Source organism: Rhinopithecus roxellana, chromosome 18, assembly GCF_007565055.1.
Source record: "Rhinopithecus roxellana isolate Shanxi Qingling chromosome 18, ASM756505v1, whole genome shotgun sequence".
Classification (NCBI taxonomy): domain Eukaryota; kingdom Metazoa; phylum Chordata; class Mammalia; order Primates; family Cercopithecidae; genus Rhinopithecus; species Rhinopithecus roxellana.
In genome coordinates this window covers 98645160-98666831 of record NC_044566.1, presented here as the reverse complement: position 1 = coordinate 98666831, position 21672 = coordinate 98645160, and the positions used below count along the sequence as shown (strand labels likewise).

General features: G+C 41.4%; 1 protein-coding gene across 2 annotated transcripts in view; it reads right to left on the bottom strand.

Annotated features, from left to right (window-relative positions):
* DCT (dopachrome tautomerase) overlaps positions 1 to 17608 on the bottom strand; it is a 42479-nt gene extending 24871 nt beyond the window's left edge. Inside the window, exons 1-4 of one of the 2 annotated variants that reach the window (XM_010358900.2) lie at positions 16897 to 17608; positions 6514 to 6813; positions 4356 to 4456; positions 3399 to 3565 (exon numbers count right to left, since the gene is read on the bottom strand). In XM_010358900.2, coding sequence (XP_010357202.2) covers positions 3399 to 3565; positions 4356 to 4456; positions 6514 to 6813; positions 16897 to 17191 — 863 coding nt within the window. In that variant the 5' untranslated portion in view covers positions 17192 to 17608. The remainder of the gene's footprint in view (positions 1 to 3398; positions 3566 to 4355; positions 4457 to 6513; positions 6814 to 16896) is intronic. The other variant, XM_010358899.2, reaches the window with a different exon arrangement.
* Between the last annotated feature and the right edge of the window lie 4064 nt (positions 17609 to 21672).

Below are 21672 nucleotides of genomic sequence, written 5' to 3'. Positions count from 1 at the left end.
TAGCTCACGTCTGTAATCCTACCACTTTGGGAGGCTAAAGCAGGTGGATCCCGTGAGGCCAGGAGTTCGAGACCAGCTTGGCCAATATGGCAAAGCCCTGACTCTACTAAAAATACAAAAATCAGCTGAGTGTGGTGATGTGTGCCTGTCGTCCCAACTACTCAGGAGGCTGAGGCAGAAGAATCGCTTGAACCCAGGAGACGGAGGCTGCAGTGAGCAGAGGTCATGTCACTGCCCTCCAGCCTTGGTGACAGAGTGAGACTCTGTCTCAAGAAGAAAACAAAAACAAAAACAAAAAGTAATATGTCTTAACTTGTGGATGGTATTATAAATTTGCGCCAAGCAAACCAATCAGGGTCACAGTCATGGTAAAATTTTATTACAATTACTTTACCAGAGTTAACAATACGTGGTAAAAAGTACTATACCTGAAAGCCATTATGGGTTGAGAAATTCCAAAAATGTAGATGTACAAAATATGGACATGGGTATAAATATGAATAATCATTACCATTCTGTTGGAAAGACAGTGAGAGGGTTTACAAGGCAAAATGACTCCTATTGTGTGCATTTGAATCTTGAGTAACTGAAGGGAGAATAGGATGGTTCATATTATGCTGAGCAAACCAGTTTTGGCAGAAGTGACATGTAAAATTACGAAAGTATTTTAGGCAAATTGAAGGCAAACAGGGGAAGTCAGAGTAAAAGCAGATGAAAGTACACAAAGGGGAGATATTAGAAGAAACGCTGCATTGGAAAACGTGCCAAGGTAGTAGAGTATCGATAGTTATGTGCTCAGCACGGGCTGAGAAGTTCCCATGTCCATAAGACATTATATCCTACATGCCTGCTGTGGCCTGGATTCCACCATCAGAATAGTGTTTCTTTCTTTCTATTTATTTTTTTCTTTTTTATTTAGAGATAGGGTCTCACTCTGTTGTACAGGCTAGAGTGCAGTGGCAAGATCACAGCTGACTGCAGCCTTGAACTCCTGGGCTCAAGCAATCCTCCCACCTCAGCCTCCCTAGTAGCTGGGACTACAGGTGCACATCACCACAACTGGCCAATTTTTGTGTTTTATTTTTGTGTTTTTGAGACAGAGTCTCACTCTGTAGCCCAGGCTGGAGTGCAATGGCACACTGCAACCTCTGCCTCCTGTAGTTCAAGCAATTCTCCTGCCTCAGCCTCCTGAGTAGCTGGGACTACAGGCTCATACCACCATGCCCAGCTAATTTTTGTATTTTAAGTAGAGACAGGGTTTCACCATGTTGGTCAGGCTGGTCTCAAACTCCTGACCTCAGATGTTCCTCACACCTCGGCCTCCCAAAGTGCTTAGATTATAGGCGTGAGCCACCGCGCCCAGCTGGGCTAACTTTTTAAACTTTTTGTAGAGACAGGGTTTAACTACATTGCCCAGGCTTGTCTTGAAGTCTTGGCCTCAAGCAACCCTCACACCTTGGTCTCCCAAAGGGCAGACCATTATTTCACTGGTAGAGATAAAAATTTAAAGATGTTATTGTGAGGGTTTTCATGATTAGGTGTAGGACTGAGTATGTGAGAATAGAATCAGCACATCCACAGGGATGAAAGAGGCCAGGACCTAAACCCTAAGCTAAAAAAGGTCTCCAAGGGCTCCCAGGCAGCATTTCCCAAAGTGGATTCCAATGGGATGCCCCGTGAAGTAAGAGCTCCAGGGTCAGCTAAGGTTAGGCTCCTCTTGAAAAAGCCTAACACATTTATCTATGGAAGGCTTGAAGACATTCTAAAAATGTAAAAACCTTTTAAATTCAGCCTTCTGTAAATTTACTTGATGACAGAAATCTCTTTTCACTTACCATCCTCTACTATCCCAAGGTACGGTGGGAAACAGCGCTTGATGGAATTAAGCTCAGTCACGGAAAGAGCACTGATGATGTCCCTACTCGTGGAGCACTGTTCTGAGCACCGGAGGAGATGCACAGGATGTGGAAGACGAAGTCCCTGCTAGCTGGGCCTGGGCCCCTCAAAACGCGTACCTGCTCAGGCTCAGGGTGTTGGCAGTGAAGCCTGGGGGCAGGGGAAGCCTGAGCTCTGTGCCCTAGAGCAGTCTAAGGATCTGGGAGGAAAGTAGAGCAGTGGGGTTTAAAACACGGGGATTCTGAGGCTAGACGTGGTGGTTCAGGCCTGTAATCCCAGCACTTTGGGAGGCCAAGGCAGGCAGATTACATGAGGTCAGGAGATCGAGACCATCCTGGCCAACATGGTGAAACCCCATCTCTACTAAAAATACAAAAATTAGCCAGGCATGGTGGCGCAAACCTGTAATCCCAGCTACTCAAGAGGCTGAGGCAGGAGAATCGAGTCAGAGGTTGCAGTGAGCCAAGATCACACCACTGCACTCCAGCCTGGTGACAGAGTGAGACCCTGTTTCAAAATAAAGAGGCACGGGGTGGGGGGGACATGGATTTTGGAGGGAAAAAATGAATAAAGGAAGGTGAAGAGCCTCTTGGGAAATTTTTTGCTGTAATGTGTTCCAGGACAGAGAAACAAATTCAAGGAGTCTTTGAGGACAGAACTCTTCATGGGCTGCACGCCAGGCCACTGACCTGTGTGTGAAGTCTTTAGCATGTCAGAGACCATCCTTCCCTGGCTGTCCCCAAGCCCCTGTCCTCCTCAACTCACCAGCATCCCATGGCTCAGCCATATCAGGCTGTTTCCAGAGAATTATCTAACTTCACGAATGATGCTCCCTCTACCAAGGACTCACCCACTGCCCTCCCACACTCCCCTCACCCTCCTCTACACCTGACTAAGGCCTGTGCCCCTTCCATTCTCAGAACCACCATCTCTGCCTCTTTGGGACTTGCCCAGACTCTCTTCTTGTCTTTGTGTATACATCTATTACAGTGCTTCTCACACTCAATTGTAATTTACTTACAAGAAATCTATCTTTGTTAATACAAGACAATATTCAAAAGGGAGGTTTTATTTCGCTCATCTTTGTATTCTTGGCAGTAACTACATCACGTAGGATATGGTGGTGCTTAGCAAATGTTGACTGAATGCAAGAACTACTCATAATTTGATTAGGTTGGTGTAAAAGTAATTGCAGTTTTCGCTGTTACTTCTAATGGCAAAAACCGCAATTACATTTGCACTAACCTGATAAAACGAACCTGACTTCAAAATGAATGATGACCAAGCATAATCAATTCGCAAATGTGATTTTGATATATCTATTCTTTTAATTAAAGAGCTTAGAATTTTTGAAATCCCACCTCCCATAGGAAAACTGTTTTCAGAAACATGTAAATAGGATACCACATGCCTAAGAAACAGAACTATAAAGTGACTTCTCCATGTCTCAGACATCAGAAAAGACTGTCTCTGGACACCATTGCAGGTATACGAGCCATTACCTATCACAGACAGTTTCCCAGCTGGAGAATCTTGAGTTCTGACTAATCAGAGTCGGATCGTCTGGTCTCGCTGCTCCAAACAGCTGGTCTGTACACACATCACACTCGTTCCTCCCAGTGGCAAAGTTCCAGTAGGGCAAAGCAAAAGACTCATTGCCAATGAGTCGCTAAAAGCAAAGGGCAGGACTAGTCATTTAATCCATGCCATCAGATACAACAAGAAAGCATACAAGGCAAAGACTGATATGTATCTCAACCAAATGTCTAACAAGACTAAGAGTACCAGATGGATAAATGAATGAAGAAACTGTGACATAAATCAGTGTGTGTATATTATATACACACAAAATACATATTATATATTATATATATAATCAGTGTGTGTATATTATATATATAATATACATATATATACTGTATACAATGGAATATTATTCAGCCTTTTAAAAGGAGATCCTGCCATTTGCAACAACATAGACGAATATAGAAGACATTATGCCAAGTGAAATAAGCCAGACACAGAAAGGAAAACACTGTATGATCTCACTTATATGTGGGATCTAAAGAAAATTAAAAAAAAGAAAAAGAAACAATGAATACATAGAAAGAGAGTTACATAGTAGTTACAAGGGACTGGGAGAAATGGGAAGACGTAGACTGAAAGGTGCAAAGTTGCAGTTATGTAGGATAAATAAGTCTAGAGGTCTGAAACTATAGTTAAGGTTGTATTGTGTACTGGTAATTTGCCAAGAGAGCAGACCTTAGGTACTCCTACCACACACACACAAAAAGAGATATTTCTATGTGATGCTGAGTATATTAACTTGCTTTAGTGCACTAATCACTTACCTTATATGAACATCAAGATAAGTATATCAAAACTCACATTGTATGGCTTAAATATATACAATAAATTTTTTTTTAATTAAAAGTACTAAATGCATAGTTTTGACCTACCTGGAGATCTCTTTCCAGACACAACAAATGGTACCGGTGCCAGGTAACAAAAGCAGGTCCTTGATGTGAGAAATCTATGGCCTTGTAGGGGCGTCCTGGTCCTGAAACAATTGGGAAACATATTAGAGATGACAGAATAGAATTTTTTAAATGTTAAATCTTACCTAGGCTGTATCTACAGAGCCAATAAGTCCATGATGTTTTATAGTAGTAAGAAAAAATTTGTTATTTCTCTCTCCAAAAGCAACAGCAATGACATGAATTTCAGAAGTAACTAGTACTTTTAGGATAAATCCTCCTTTATCTGTCAAAAGGTTGATTTCTAGCAGAGATCCAGGAAATTCAGGTGACTTTCAGCCCCTGATACATATTTAATTTGTAAGCAACAATCCATTCAGGTGAAATAAACTATCCAAAAGAATAGATCATTAAGACCTAAATGAATTATATTTTTAAAAGGCATTTGCTAACCTATGTTTCACAAAGGTATAAATTTAAAAGGGAGGGATTAATAATATCGTCACTTCTACTGCACTTAGTCCTAATGCAGTATTTATGTAACCAAAAAGAACTTTCACGTATTTTGCCTCACCCATCAATCTGTTATAACTACTAGCTGACAAGCATGCTCACTGAGACCAGAAGAGAGAAAAATACATTCAAGCCATTTAGGCTGGACACTGGAACTGCCAATTTTAGTGAAAAGCTCTGGACGATTTAATGACCTCCTTACTACCTGGTCCATCCTTCTTCCCTTTTTTATAACAGCTTTGATGGTTATGTAGACACTTTAGCTAACTTTAGTTCTTGTTCAAAATACCTATAATAACTTCAGAGAGTTGAACAGACATGAATATAAATTTAATTCCCAGCTATGACCAGAAACTATCATTTTCTTTTCCTCTTGAGAGACTACCCTCTCATAAAGCAAAAATTCCTCAGAGTGATGACAGGAAAACTATAAAGGTTTATAGCCAAAAGAGCCTCCTTATCTATCGATAAAGAAAGACAGATGCTTACCTGTAAGGCAAGTTTTAAAAGACTCACACTGAGAAAAGCACTGCTGTCCCTGATGTTGGCTACACAGCCCTGTTTCACGTTTAATCCAGAGCAAGGTTTCAAATTCGCAGAACCCAACCACAAGAGGGTATCAAGTGAATGGAAACAAGTGATGAGCAGAGGGATGAACGTGTCCAAATCAGAATCTCACTCTTCAAAGTGAGCTTGATGTCTTCATTCATCCTGACCCCAATGAAGGACCCCAAAAATGGGGACAGGTGCATGTACAGCCATGCATTCAAGGACTGCTATGAGAAGAATGTAGGAGGGGGTCAAGCCCTCCTAGAATACATTGGTGTCTGTGGCTTTCCTTTAAGGACAAAGCTGAACCTACTTGATCCATGACGTTTATAACAGACAACCACCTCATTCCAAGTCCTATCCAGGCCCCAATTTTTAAGACCTGGAAGGCCAGGTCACCAATTTCTCAAGCATCCAACATGACTGTGTTGCAAATAGCTAAGCAGCAGAAACTCTACATTGCTGTGGCTAAGCTTGTACTTTTCCTTGACAATACAGCTCCAAGAAACCGGGGGGTTCTGGACCATGCAGGAGTACCATAAATGATTATCTGAATGTCAATCATGTGATAGACTGCCTAAAATCCACCCGAAGTTGATCTATCATGTGAGTTTAACAAGATACCCACTTCCAACATGCGCACTCTAATTCCACCCAAAGAAGCTTCATGTGCCTTGGCACATGTTCAGTTAATTCCTCTAATTTGGAGAAAAGGTCAGAGAGGGCGTCCATGGCCAGATTTGCAAATATTTTCTTCTGAAATCAAAAGGAATTCACTTCCACTTCACCAACTCATGCTTTTGATGATTAACAGCTTCAGAGAGAAGAGTTAACACTTTGAACCAAGAAGATACAGTAGAGGAGAGGACATTTAAAGTGTCTGCAGCCAATGTGCAGGAAGAAACTACGTCTTTCTAACTCCAGGCAGTATTTGATAATTCTATGACTTTTATAAACCTAAGGCTGCCTTGAGGTTGCTCTCTTGTTAATTAACTTGCATGAAATTACTTCCCACCGCCATACCCTCAACCCAAACAAAATCTATAATAATATACCTTCAGCCAAGGAAAAAACCCACCTAATAATGTATCTCTAACAGAATAATAATGCAGCCACACAAAAAAATCATAAACACTGCAGTTGGCAAACTGCGGCTGGGTCCCATTGGGCCCAAGCAGGCCCAGCCAGTGTTGCGTGGTGATCACGTAGTCGGGGTGTAGGCTCTTCTTCGCGAGATCTAAGGCACTCAAGAACTGCTCTCTCTCCTGAGGACTCAAAGAATGGATGTTCTGCCGAATCACTGGCGGTTTCTTCCGATCGCAGTTGGGGCCCGTCCAGCCAAACTTGCAGTCTCCACAATTATAGCCGGCAAAGTTTCCTAGTTCACAAAACAGAAAGATGGAAAGGGAAGTGGGTTTCTGTCGTTTGGAAGAAATTTCTGAATTTGTACTCTGAAATTTGAATGGAAGTGAAGATGAAGGCGCTTACACAAAGGCAAAGAAAGTCCATTTTCCTCCCGTGGTCTTCTCTTAAATGTTTCTATCTCCAAGTGGACTAAGCACTAGAGACTTTCCTAGACACATTCCCAGCAACTAAACAGGACATGAAATACGTTGTATACTGCAATGAGCTAAACTGTGTTACCCCAAGTCCTAGCCCCAGTATACCTATGTGACTATATTTGGAGATAGTGCCTTTAAAGAGGTAATTAAGGGTAAATGAGGTCCTTAGAGTAGGCCCTAATCCAATATGACTGGTGTCCTCAAAAGAAGAGGAAATTTGGACACAGTTTTGGAAGGAAAACCACATGAAGACACAGGGAGAAGACAGCGATCTGCAAGCCAAGGACAGAGGCCTCAGAGGAAACCAGCTCCCTGATCTCAGCCATCCAGCCTCCAGAACTGTGGGAGGGTGAATGTCAGTGTTTAAGCTGCCTAGTCTATGGGACTTTGTTATGGCAGCACTAGCAGACTCATGCACACACTCCTTCCTCCCAGGATCGCAGAGGTGTCTCCTGTGCCCGCTTCACGCCCACAAAAAGGGATGACACAGAACAGTTCTTTGATTTAGAGAAGGAAGAAAATACACAGCAAGCTAAAGATGAAACCAAAATAAATACATGGCTGGGCCCAGTGGCTCACTGCCTGTAATCTCAGCACTTTGGGAGGCCAAGGCGGGCAGATCACTTGAGGTCTGGAGTTCGAGACCAGACTGGCCGACATGGTGAAACCTCATCTCTACTAAAAGTACAAAAAGTAGCCACGCATGGTGATACATGCCCGTAATCCCAGCTACTACAGAGGCTGAGGCAGGAGAATGGCTTGAACCTGGGAGGTGGAGGTTGCAGTGAGCCGAGATCATGCCATTGCACTCCAGCCTGGGTGACAGAGCAAGACTCTGTCAAAAGAAAAAAGAAAAGAAAGAGACACAGAGAGAGACAGAGAGAGAGAGAGAGAGAGAGAGAGAGAAAGGAAAGAAAGGAAGAAAGAAAAGAAAGAGAAAGAAAGGAAGGAAGGAAGGAAGGAAGGAAGGAAGGAAGGGAGGGAGGGAGGGAGGGAGGGAGGGAGGGAGGGAGGGAGGGAGGGAGGGAGGGAAGAAAGAAAAGGAAGAAAGAAAGAAAAGGAAGGAAGGAAGGAAAGATGGAAGGAAGGAAGGAAAATACATGAAGTAGCTGATTTCCAGGAATTTAGAAGAAATCTCATATTTAAAAAGCTGGCTTATTTCACAAATTTAACAGCATTAAGACAAAATCAGCCGAAGCTGGCAAGTCCTAAAGGTGAATCAGCAGCCATGATGTCAGGAAGTGTGTACCACCGCGGGATTTCTGTCAGCTGCACAAAGCTCCCTGCTTTCTCAAAGTCCAGGGAAGGAGGACAGCACTAATAAGATCAAGCTCTGGGCATCTCTGATCAGCATCTCAAGTTTACATCCTTGTAGCTTGCCCCAGACTTTTCCCTTCTTAGCCTTCCAACTTATTGCATTGGGTATGACCAACACTTCACTCCTTAGGTTAGAGGGTAAAATTTGAATATCATTAGAGCAAAAGGCTGAAACAAAAGGGGATAATAATGCTTATCTCCCAGAAGATTAAAGGGATTATGTAAAGCATTTAAAGAGGGTGAACAGCTCACTTACTCCTCCTCCTCTACCTCATGCCCTAGGCCTATTTGCTTGCTTTTCCTTCTTCCTGGCACACTTTTCCCTCACTGTCTGCCTAAACTCCTCTTTACCCGCCTGACCCATTTCTCCTTTAAGCTTCACATTGGTGGTCTCTAAGGTCATTCTTGATTCCACAGGTCGGGGTTCAGGTCGGTTACTTGCTTGCACCTCATACATCCCCTTTCTTCACATTTATTTACACTGATTGTAAACATCTCTACACTTGTTTCAGCTCCAGGCGGCTGGAAGGCTGTGAACTCACTGCCTAGGCCTGTGCTTAGCCTTGTTCTAAACAAACATGCGTTGAGTGAATAAGTTGAGTGACTATCGAGCATGTATGTAGCAGACGATGCCACATACATTTTCTCTCCCTGTTCTGTGGGTTTGCAAAAAAAGCAGCCCTATAAACAACTTTGGTAAACTACAAGTAGCAAAATAGAGGTAAGTAAAAAGTACTATGACCATAGGGGAAGGAGGGTTATTTGAATCTCTCAAGGAAAGGAAAATTTTCCAATAGCATGAAAACGAAATGATTAACAGCATTCTGTAAAGAAAATGCACAGGCTTCCTTTTCTATAGTGGATTTTTTTCATGGTTAAAGAAAATTTCCTTAAAATGTAAGTAGGGAGAATTTTTTCTAATTGTATCGGTTGAGTTTTTTGTTTTTTATAATATATTTTATATCCCACCTTTTACATAGTTCAATTATCTGTATTTTTCTGTTACAGCACTCTATGAGAACATAAGTAAAAATATTGAAAAAAAGGAAAAATTCTACTCTTCCCAAGACTAAAAATCATGTTTTTGAATAGTTTAATGTTAAAATGTATGTTGATTCCTGGAGATAATTAAATACAAATTATTTATTTAACAAATACTTATGAAGCGGCTTCTATCTCATCAGATGCTACGCAAGATGCTTCAAGTTTTATGGACCTTGAAGTCTGTTTTCCCTGGGGCAACCTGACTAAAACTCTATGTTTTAAAAACAGATTTGATTCAAACATATCACCTACTCTGGCAGTATAGGAATGGAACATTGTTTTGAGAACTGAGTGAACAAAATGATGTGTCTAAAGAAGAGTAGCTACCCAGATTAAAACTCAGTCAAATTTCCAGCTTGTGATCTATAGCTGATTGGAGGTAAATGTCTAGTCACCTCTCTACCGTAGAAGAGTAATTCTGTGCTTCATCATGCTGAGAAATTTGGATGATGATAATGTCGCTAGAGGTTCACTGATTGTAACCCTGGTTTGCATAAGTTGCTAGTGGAAGACTGCAGAGTGTGGGGGAGAAGGCAGATGGGAATCTTTTGTACTTTCTCCCAAATTTCGATGTGAACCCAAAACTGATCTAAAATAATAAAGTCTCAATATTTAGAAATATTAATAAATAACACATCTAAATTTAATAATAATAATTTAATACATTCTTGCATTTAAAGGCATAACACTTGTTTTTGAGTTGGGGGTCTGATTGTTGAAATTGAGTAATTCATAATTTATGCCATGAGTTGGAGGACTACTCTATTTTCTTTGTCATGATTCTTTGTAGTTGGCAGAAACAAAATAATTGACTCATGTATTTATTTAATAATTTATTGAACACCTATCTAAAAGGTATCCAGCACTACACATGCACTGACAGTGAAGGAGGTGTGAGTGTGTGGGGACAGGGGGTAGATAAATCTTTGTAGTTTTGACTCAGTTTTGCTGTGAACCTAAAACTGCTCTAAAGTCTATTAAAAAATACAACAATTTAACATGTCTTCCTTTATGCTACCATAGCTTTTATGTTATAAAAAACAAGCACATTAATGTGGAGCACTTAGAACTACATCTGGTATATAGTGAGTTAAATATATATATATTTTTTTATTTATATATTATAAATATACATATTTATTATATAGAGAGAGAGAGAAAGTGGGGTTTTGTGTGTGTGTGTGTGTGTTTTGGTATTTTTTGGTCAAGATAGAGCCTCACTCTGTTGCCCAGGCTGGAGGGCAGTGACGCGATCTCAGCTCACTGCAACCCCTACCTCCTGGGTTCAAGCGATTCTCCTGCCTCAGCCTCCCTAGTAGCTGGGATTACAGGTGCACGCCACTACGCCTGGCTAATTTTTGTATTTTTAGTAGAGACGGGGTTTCACCATGTTGGCCAGGCTGATCTTGAACTCCTGTCCTCGGGTGATCTGCCTGCCTTGGCCTCCCAAAGTGCTGAGATTATAGGCGTGAGCCACCGCGCCTTACTGTGAGTTCTATGTTAAGCGTTATTATTACTAGTATTATTAGAAACCACTTATCAAATAGTACAGCAATTGTTTGTCTTCATATCTATCTTACATATCACTATACTGTGCACATCTTAAGAATCACGTCAGTTTTTCCCCCCCTCTGTATCTGAAGGGCCTAATTGATGCTAAATAAATGTCGGTTGGGTAGGTGGTGAAAGAATCAATGGATAATTGAAAAAAAGGGATCAGACACTAGTGGATACAAACACAGATGGCCTCTGACTTATGATGGTTCAATTTAAATTTTTCAACTTTAGGATGGTGCAAAATCAATATGCATTCAGTAGAAACTCTACTTCAAATATCCATGGAACCATTTTGGTTTTCACCTTCAGTACAGTATTTGATAAATTACATGAGATATTCAACTCCTTATTATAAAATAGGCCTTGTGTGAGATGCTTTTTCCTAACTGTAGGCTAATGTTAGTGTTCTGAGCGTATTTAAAGTAGGTTATGCTAAGCTACGATGTTCATAGGTTAGGTGTATTCAATGCATTTTTGACTTAATGGTATTTTCAACTTATGATGGATTATTGGGATGTAACCCCATCATAAGTCAGGAAGCATCTGTATAAATGAGGCAGAATACCTTAGTCTAGCGGAAATGAAGGACATGTACACAATGGCATTTCAACACAAGTCAAACTGTGGGAAAAGTGAATACAGAGAAATAAATCAAGCTCCATTGGATGACAAATGATGAAATGATTAATCTTGATTCAGAAAATCAGAGATGCTTCACAACTATAGTGAACAAGAAACTTTAACATAACCAGAGTTGCCTCCAAAAGGCAATATATAAGTTCTAATAAGAAAGTTTTCAACACCTGTGAAAAGAATGGGAGGGGGGAAAAAAAGAAAGCTTGTGTCTGTTTTGGAGCTCATTTATGACCCAGAAATGTATTCGATTAAAACATTCCTTTTCCAAGATGTCTCAGAGAAATTCTTCCAAAGCTCTGCAGTCGGGTCCCTTTCATTTCTGAGTTTACAGACCTGACCTGAAGAATTTATTGAAATGCTGGAGGTGACTGAAAAATGTAACAACATGAAAGTCTAGCAGACGAAATGTTTATTTCTTTAATTTAGATTTCCTAGTAGTATCTTCCATCAATTTAACATAAGTTAGTTTTTCTCTTCTTAATCTACCAATGCAAAAAAATATAAGAAGAGAAGCATTTTAGAAAGAACTGTGTTATCTTACTGGGAAACAGAGAGAAAAGAAAAAAAATGATTCCTAGATAATATCAATCTATCGATCACTGAGTATGTTCTTGAGTGAAAATTAAATTTAAAGAGTCAAAGTCTTATGCTTACAAAGGACTAGGATAAAAATGGAAAAAGAGTGTGATCATCTAAACACCACACATTCCTACGTGAACTGCATCAGCTCAACCTCAGAAAGCCATTAGACTAAATAAGCTTGAAGCCCACCAATTAGTGAATTTACAAGGAACTCTAAATAGCCTATTCCTTTTAATTAGAGATTCTATTATTTTAATAACAATACTTTATACTTACATAGGTCCTTTCATCTACAGAACTCAAAAGGATTTTACAAGTGTGGTTTCATCATTATCCCCATTTCAGAGATTGGAAAATGGAGGCAATTAGTCACTTGTACAAACAAGAAGTTCACTGTCAACTGTTCAAAAACTATTTGGTGTACAAGTTTCTCAGAAGCCAAAAGACATAGCCGCAAATGGCATATTCTCATAAAGCCAACTGGCAGGTAAGCCTTATAAGGTGAACAGCAAATTCACAGTCTCCTGCAATTCAGCTCTTCCTGACAATTAAGCTCAGTGGCTTTTTTGTTTCAATTTCTCCCTACAGAGACTATGGAGAAACTCTCTACAGAGAATTTCACCATAGAATTTAGAGTTTTAAAAAACAAATCCCAGAACCTGTATGTGTTTCTACTTATTAGGCTGAAATTACTTTACCAGCTTCATGATTATGGAAACTATGAGGTGTTTATTTTCCAAAGAATTCGCAATATTTGGGGTCATCAATAGTCTGTTACAAGGTACTAATCTACATCTCTTCCTTGAGAAATTTTGGATCATCCAGGAGTGACCCAGTGACTCCATTCACAAAAGAGTCATCAGGCTACTGTAGACGAAGTTCTTTGGGAGGCTCAGGATCAAGTTTCAATTCCAAAGATTGCCCCATAAAAAAGCTACCCTAGGAAGGCTAGCAACTTACTCTTTGGGGGAGAATTAATTGAAGGACATGTGTCCTGCTTTGGGACACACGGCACATCACAGAATGGTATTTACGACATACACAAAATAACTTCCCAGCTCAGTCATGAAGGACTTAGTCTCGTACCCTGAGATTCAAAGAAAAAGACCATCTAGCAAGATAAGTAGAGCCATCCAAAGTTGGTGTCACAATACAGTGGAATATTATTCAGCCTTTAAAAAGAAAAAAATTCTACCATTTGCGACAACATGGATGGACCTGGAAGACATTTGTGCTAAGTGAAATAAGTCAGTCTCAGAAGGACAAACTCTGCATGATTCCTCTGATATGAGGCATCTAAAGTAGCCAAACATACAGAAGTACACGACAGAATTGTGATTACCAGGGGATGGGGGAGGGGTGATGGGGAGTTGTAAAGTTATAATGATACAAGATGAGCAAGTTCCAGAGATTTGCTGTACAATATAGTGTCTATAGTTAACAATAAGGCATTCAGCACTTACAAATGTGTTAAGAGGGCAGATCTCATGTTAACTGTTCTTACCACAAAAGCAAAACATAAACAAAAACAAAGAACCACGAGGAACCTTTGGAGATGATGGATATGTTTATTATCTTGATTGTGGAGATGGCCACACAACTGTATAGGTATGTCCAGATACCAAATTGTGCACATTAATTATGTGCAGTGTTCTGTGTACCAATTATGCCTCAATAAAACTGAGAAACATTAAAAGCCTAGTAATTGAATTTATAGATACAGCAAATCTTAAGTTACCTTTAAAAAAATGTAGGTGTGGAAAGAGTTCTGTTCCTGATGAATCTGGACTGAGGAGATAGTGAAGGGAGGTGAGCCACAGCCTGGGCCAGGCCTGGCCTTGACAATGGCTGGAGAGGCAGACCATCTCCCTGGAGGAAGCCCTGCTTCTTTGGACTGGCTTAGGCACATAGGATTTCCTTACAGCCTGAACTTAAAGGACAGGCCCTATTTCTGGCCCAATGCCTTTTTAGAGCAGGGGATCCTCCTTTTTTTTTTTTTTTTTTTTTTCATTTTGAAAGTAGGTCTCCATGATCCTACGTTCCTGTTACTTCTAGAGCAATATTTATAAACATTTCCTCAGCAAAGGGAAATAGCAATGATTCCTTCTATTCTACTATCCTCTATTCTTTCTATCCCTACCTAAAACAAACAAACAAGCAAAAAACTCGCTAGCCAGGGCAAAAATATAAAGAAGCTGGTAACAAAAAGAGTTAACGGTTATATGTGACTTCCTAAAGTCCTCTACCTCAGAATTCTATGCAATGCAGATTTACAGCTTTTGAAAGTGTTGGCACTTTCTTTTTTTTTTTTAAGACGCAGTCTTGCTCTGTTGTTGCCCAGGGTGGAGTGCAATGGCGCGATTTCAGCTCACTGCAACCTCCACCTCCCGGGTTCAAGTGATTCTCCTGTCTCAGCCTCCTGAGTAGCTGGGATTACTGGTGTCCACCGCCATGCCTGGCTAATTTTTGCATTTTTAGTAGAGACAGGGTTTCACCATGTTGGCCAGGCTGGTCTTGAACTCCTGACCTTCAATGATTCACCCGTCTTGGCCTCCCAAAGTGCTGAGATTACAGGTGTGAGCCGCTGTGCCTGGCCAGCACTTTTTCATTGATCGACATAGAAATAATTGTTCTAGAAGTATTTTGGGGTTTTGAACAAAAAAGTTACTGTGTTAGTGTGGTTTTCAGTCACGCTAACCACACCAGCAACCTGCTCCTCATTCGTCTAAAAACCATGATAATTTTGAGAGGTCTATAGAAGCAAATGCTTAAATAACTTAGAAAAACTGAGTAATATATATCCAATAGGTTATTGAAATTTTTGCCATGATTAATATCCAAAACTAGGACTTACGTATTCTTCTGAATGACAGAATTAAAAATATTACTACAAAATGATTATAAAGCCAGATTTTTTTTTTTTTTTTTTTTAGACAGATCTCACTTTGTTGCCCAGGCTGGAGTGCAGTGGCACGATTTCGGCTCACTGCAACCTCTGCCTCCTGGGTTCAAGTGATTCTCCTGTCTCGGCCTCCAGAGTAGCTGGGATTATAGGTGCCCACCACCACTCCTGGCTAATTTTTGTATTTTTAGTAGAGACAAGGTTTCACCATGTTGGCCAGGCTGGTCTCAAACTCCTGACCTCAAAGTGACCCACCTACTTCGGCCTCCCAAAGTGCTGGGATGACAGGCGTGAGCCACTGTAACCAGCCTAAAGCTAGAACTTTTAATGTGAAAAAAGAAATCTAATGTCTGGGCACTCATGGACATAAAGATGGCAACAACAGGCACTGGAAACTGCTAGAGAGGGGAGGCGGGGGCAAAGGTTGAGAAACTACCTACTGGGTGCTCCACACACTACCTGGGTGACGGGATCAATCATACCTCAAACCCCAGCACCATGCAATATACCTATGTCAGAAACCTGCACATGTACCCCCTGGATCTAAAATAAACTTGAAAGTTAAAATGAAAAAACAATCGAATGTCATTCCTACACCAACATCACAGGCCTTTGGATGTTCCGTTTCCGTTAGTAATACCTATTCAACCCCTTATGAAGCTCAATGACCTACATCCGCCTATGTTCCAGCATCCTGCGAGAACAGAAGTAAAAAGTGTTTTTAAAAGGAAAAAGTCTTCTGCAACCACCCAGCCTAAAACAGTGTCCAAGGGCTTTGCTGAGGTTGCTACTTGTGTTTTTTGTATTTCAGTGGCCCCCTGCCAGGCTTTGAGTGTTTAACCCCGAAGGGCATGGCTGCTGGAAACTGGAGATGGGAAAGACTGAGGAGGATTTGAAAAAGCCCCAAAGAGCTAGAGGAATGAGAAATGCACAGAGATGTCAAAGCAACAGGTAATGAGAGAGACCAGAGTCTAAAGGAAGGACACTGAGCAAATTTTGTGATGTCCAGTTCAAGTCCAGAGAAAAGTGACAAAAAGCCATTGTTATCTAATAACGACCCTCCCTGCCATAGCTCCTTGAGAAAGCTCCGTCTTGCCATCCCTCGAAAATTTTGTCAAAGTTCCAACCCAGTCATAAGTTTTAATGAGAAACATGCACTCTGCTGAGGTCAGGAGTTCGGGACCAGCCCGGCCAACATGGTGAAACCCCATCTCAAAATACAAAAATTAGCCAGGCATGATGGTGGGTGCCTGTAATCCCAGCTATTTGGGAGGCTGAAGCAGGAGAATTACTTGAACCTGGGAGGTGGAGGTTGCAGTGAGCCGAGACAGCACCATTGCACTCCAGCCTGGGTGACAAACCGAGACTCCGTCTCCAAAAAAAAAAAAAAAAAAAAAAAAAACTGTTCAAATCATGAGAAATGTTGAGACCAGAACACCTGCCTTTGACTCCTGTCTTCTACATGCTTGCCTCACCCATCCCTTTTCAACAAGTGCAAACCCATTTCAGGAGAGGGCACCGAATCCATCTTGAAAGGACTTGCTCCGAGTTTCAAAGCTCAGTCTTTTAAGCTCTTAAATTCCCCTTCCAACAAACAAGCCAATAGTATGTTGGCATGCATTCATATAAGCAGGCTTGGCCCACGCCATATTTATTTAGTCTTCATAATTAGATGTACTAGAGGGTGTGAAGAATAAACCAGCACATCAGGCTTATTGAATATGCTTCCAACCAAAACCATCATTGGTTTGCCTTTCAAAGTCTAATCTAAGAGTCTCTGTCAAGAGTCTCATCTTTTCCTTAGGAGGAGCTCTTTTCCCAGCTCTGGCCCTCCCCACCAAGCTCGGAGCATGGGCCTCACCTGTGCACTTGCAGGTCCGGTGGAAGAATTTTCTTGGCCACTGCTCACGGTCATCCTGGTTTCGTAGGATGTAGGGACCACTCCAGGGCCTTGTGTCGGCTCGCACCTCTGTGCACTGTCCCCGGCCTTGCTGAGAGCCACAGACATCGGCCAACTCTGCACCCAGGCGTGGGCAGCACTCCTTATTCACCAGGCTGTCCACCGTCATGCAGACTCGGGGGAACTGAGCCTGGGCTCCTGGCAGGATTTTGCAGTCCAAGCAACTGAGCAGAAGCCCCCACCAAAGGGGGCTCATGGCTTTATAATTGGGAGAGCTCTCTCTCTCTCTCTTACTTTCTTTGTCTCTATCCCACTTTTCTCCTTATCTTCCACTCTTTCAGTCTTTTTTCTTTTCAGTATATTTTCTTTTTCTTTGCATTCTATTCCTCTCCTTAAAAAAATAACCACAAGAATCACAGAGGTTACATGTGTGCACGTGTGTACATGAACATGCACACACGATTTTACGTGATTCAAACAACTAACAGATTTAATTTCCTTAGAAGCGCCTCTAACAACCAAATTTAATGAGGGTAGCGCTTCTCGCCATCTTCCTCCGTTAAATCAGGCTCCTGTCTAATTGAGTTAATTTACAGAGGACCCAGTCACACTACTTATTATGCTGGTATTTCCAAACCCTCTCCCTCCCTCCTTAGCTCTTGACTTTAATTGCCCTGAACTCAGTTCAAAAGCCAAACACTGGGCTGCTTTTATTCTCTCTGGCTTGCCAAGCCACGGGGCCTTGTGGGCTTGTGTAAGGGCTGGGAGAAGGCTTCATTAGGGGGATTAGTATTAGAGAAACCCTCATCATTAGCACATGACCCAAAGTGCACAATAAAGGAGATCATTTCTGGCTTTGTTTCAGGAGGGCAAAAGCATCTTCTTTATCTGGGCTTATGTGCTCCAGCCAAACTTGTGACCTCAGACATCCTGGGGAGTCAATAGATGCAGTGAGCTCTTCGTCAAAGACCCTTTACAGACAAGCTCACTTTGCTAACTACAATGCACTCATGGCTGCTTTCTGACATGTGTGCAAAAAAGACCATAATAGGGGGTCATGCAACTTCAAAAACAAAGAAACATTTATTTAGAACCAGGGTACGAGGAATTGCTTTGTTTCACAATTGGGAATCCTCTTCCCTCCAAATAATAACTTACTCTTCTCCTATTCAGCACATCTATGCAGCAATATTTTTTTTTTAAATTACGTGAAGTAGCATGCCACCAGAAACTCACAATTGTCATTATCTGATTGTATGGAAGGCACTGGAACCATCTGGAATGAAGACTTGCAAGCAAATCTTTTTGATTAGACTAAAGTGAAGCATGACCGAACTTCAGTCTAGAAAGCAATGCCTCCTGGTGCTTCTGGGGAATGGTCAGGTCAGCAACAGTGGCCACCTGTCAGAGTATCCTTTTATTTTTTCACAGTGGAAACAGGACTGTCTTTGCACCTGTTTCATGGTGGAAAGAGGACTTGGTGCCACAAGGATGCGAAACGGCTTCAGCTAGTTTCTAAGAATATACTTGAATGTAAAGACACATATTCTTACATTTCAAAGCAAATTCCTAAGGTGAAAACAATCATAAAGGTATTCCCACCCCCTGTCCCTCTGTGCCACCCCTTGATGTTAAGTTGCTATGACTAATTAAATGGCAGTTCTTATGTCTGGCTCTACACCAATATCAGCCTGTACCACAGCCCTACTGAATCAGAATCTCTGAGGATGTTCCAGATACCAACCAGCCTTTGTTAGAAAGTATCTAGGCAATTCTAATGCGCAGCCAGAGTTGAGAATCACTGAATCAGAATACAGCAGAGCGCCAAAGGAAATACTGCAATAGCATCAGCTAAAAGAGACCATGTGTAATAGTTTCCTGAGGTTTCTGTAACAAATGACCACAAACTGGATGACTGAAAACAACAGAAATCTATTTTCTCACTGTTCTGAAGGCCAGAAGTCTGAAATGAAGGTGTTGGCCGGACTGGCATGTGTCAGCCAGGCGGCTGCACTCTCCCTGGAGACTCTAGGCTAGAATCCTCCTTGCCTCTTCAAGCTTCTGGCAGCTGCTGTCAATCCTTGGCTTGAAACTGCAGCTCCAATGTCTGCCACAGCCCCATGGTCTTCTCCCCATCTGTCCATGTTTTTCCTCCATGTCTGTTTCTCATAAGGACTTTTACTGGATATAGAGCCCACTCAGATAATCCAGGATGATCTCATCTCAAGATTCTTCACTCAATTACATCTGCAAAGAAGACTCTTTTTTCCAAATAAAGTCACATTCACAGGTTCTGGGACATGGATATATCTTTTGGGGAAGTCAACATTCAACCTAACACATCATGGGTGGAAAGAAACTTGGGGTCCTAAAATCGCAAAATCGCAAGGGTTTTTGAAACCTTTATTTTGGAGCTCATTCATTCCTTCCATGTGTATTTATGCACTGACACTTCATGCCAGCACTGCGACACTTGGGAATTTTCTTCTATGTTTTTGTGAAGCCTTGGGTCTCCATAAATGTTAAGATAAAATTTCTTGGATGTTAAAACTGATGGAGTCAATAATTCTCATGTCAGAATGCCCCAGGTCTAAGTCCTAGGATCTCTTTTCTTTCATTTCCACGCTTGCTCGATAACTCAGCTAGTCTGAGGCCTTAAATGCAGGCTATCGTGACTTTCCAAAATTACAACTCTGACTTTGACCTCAGTTGTGAGCACCAGACTCATATTATTTAACTTCCTACTGGACCTCTCTACTTGAAGGTTTACATATTTCTCACCCACGTTGAGAACTTTTGCTCTCTCCTCCCAAATGTGTTCTCCATTGGTCTTCTCTATCTCCACAAAGAGCATCACCACAACCCTACAAGTCATCTTTGAGTCCTCTTTCCCACTTCTGCATGTGTGCTTTCCAATGCACTTCAAGTAAAATCTAAGGTACTTTGCATGTGCTACTCAAAGTGTGGCCAACAGATCCGTGAATAGTGTGTTCCTGGTTTACATCAACATAAGAACAATGAGAACAGAAATTGAAAGTCAACACTGGGAAATTTTCACAGCAATTTGACATATGCCTGAATGTTATGCCAATGTCAAATTGCACTTGTCACCATCTAAAGTTATCTGACTTATTGGTTAGGTGGCTGAAAGTTTGTCTCATCTACTGGGCTATAAGTTCATTAACTCTGCTGTGTGTTTCCAACATGTGCAACAGTATTTGGCAAATAGAGGCTACTTGATAAATAGTTGATGAATAAATATTCCCAATTCAACATTTTATGTTCATCAAAAGGGCCTCATTATTATAGTGACTGGTTTTATACAAATTAAATGCTTTTATTTTGAATATATAAAACACATTTAGACTAATAATGACCACTATTACGCTGGGGGTTTCATGCTAGGTTTTGTGAAACTGCTGCAAATGTTTGAAAACCACCAACCTGACATCACTATGACCCATGAACTCCCTCCTCAGTATTTCCAACAAAACATCACTAGTGAGGAGGTTCTCACAACATTTCAGCAACAGTTCTAAGGGCGAGGAAATTCTTCCTTTTAAATAAGTTTTTGGCCTGGTACAGTGGCTCGTGCCTTGTAGTTCCAACATTTTGGGAGGCCAAGGCAGGCAGATCACATGAGCCCAGGAGGTTGAGATCAGCCTGCGCAACATGGTGAAACCCCATGTCTACTAAAAACACAAAAATTAGCTGGGCATGGTGGCATGGTGGCACCTGTAGTCCCATCTAGTAGGGAGGCTGAGGCGGGAGGATTTCTTGAGTCCAGGAGGTTGAGGCTACAGTGAGCCATGATTGCACCACTGCACTCCAGCCTGCACAAAAGAGCAAGACCCTGTCTCAAATAAATTTAAAAAAAAAATAAGTTTTTGACATTAAGTATCATTTCAACTAAATTTAAATGTAAATATATAATTATAAATGTTAAATAAAATTTCTTTCCCCATTGCTTTCATCAAAAGCCTATGGTAACCCAGTTGGGCTCCCTAGAATAGGTACAGTACATTTTCCACAGGTGTTTCTCCCTTTTTTTTTTTCAGACTAAATATTCTCCATTCCTTTCCATTTTCTTTCATATGACTTAGTTTGTTTTTTGTTTTTGAGACAGAGTCTCGCTGTGTCACCCAGGCTGGAGCGCAGTGGCACGATCTCGGCTCACTGTAAACTCCGCCTCCCAGTTCAAGCGATTCTCCCGCCTCTGCCTCTCGAGTACCTGGACTACAGGCACCCACCACCACACCTGCCTAATTTTTGTATTTTCAGTAGAGATGAGGTTTCACCATGTTGGCCAGGCTGGTCTCAAACCCCTGACCTCAGGTGATCCTCCCACCTCAGCCTCCCAAAATGTTGGGAGTTTACAGGTGTGAGCCACAGTGCCCGGCCCATATGACTTAGTTTTAAATGTCCCCATCAGCCTGGTCTTTTTTATGGACAACACAGGTCATGATTTGACCTCTGAATGCAGGTTTCCCATAACTTAATTCAACGTTCCTGCTACAATCTAAGCAAAGATAACTGAAAAAGAATTACCTTGTAAGCTTTGCTAGACAGTCACATCACCTCATCAATTTTGTCTACATCCACTCAGGGTAACTCATGCTGCAGTTAAGACCTCAAAATGTCATTTGGCTTATGAAAGAAATGTTTACTTCTTATGCAGCCTGCACATCCACCATGTGTCTGTCAGCTGTGACTGTGCTGTACACTGTATTCACTCCA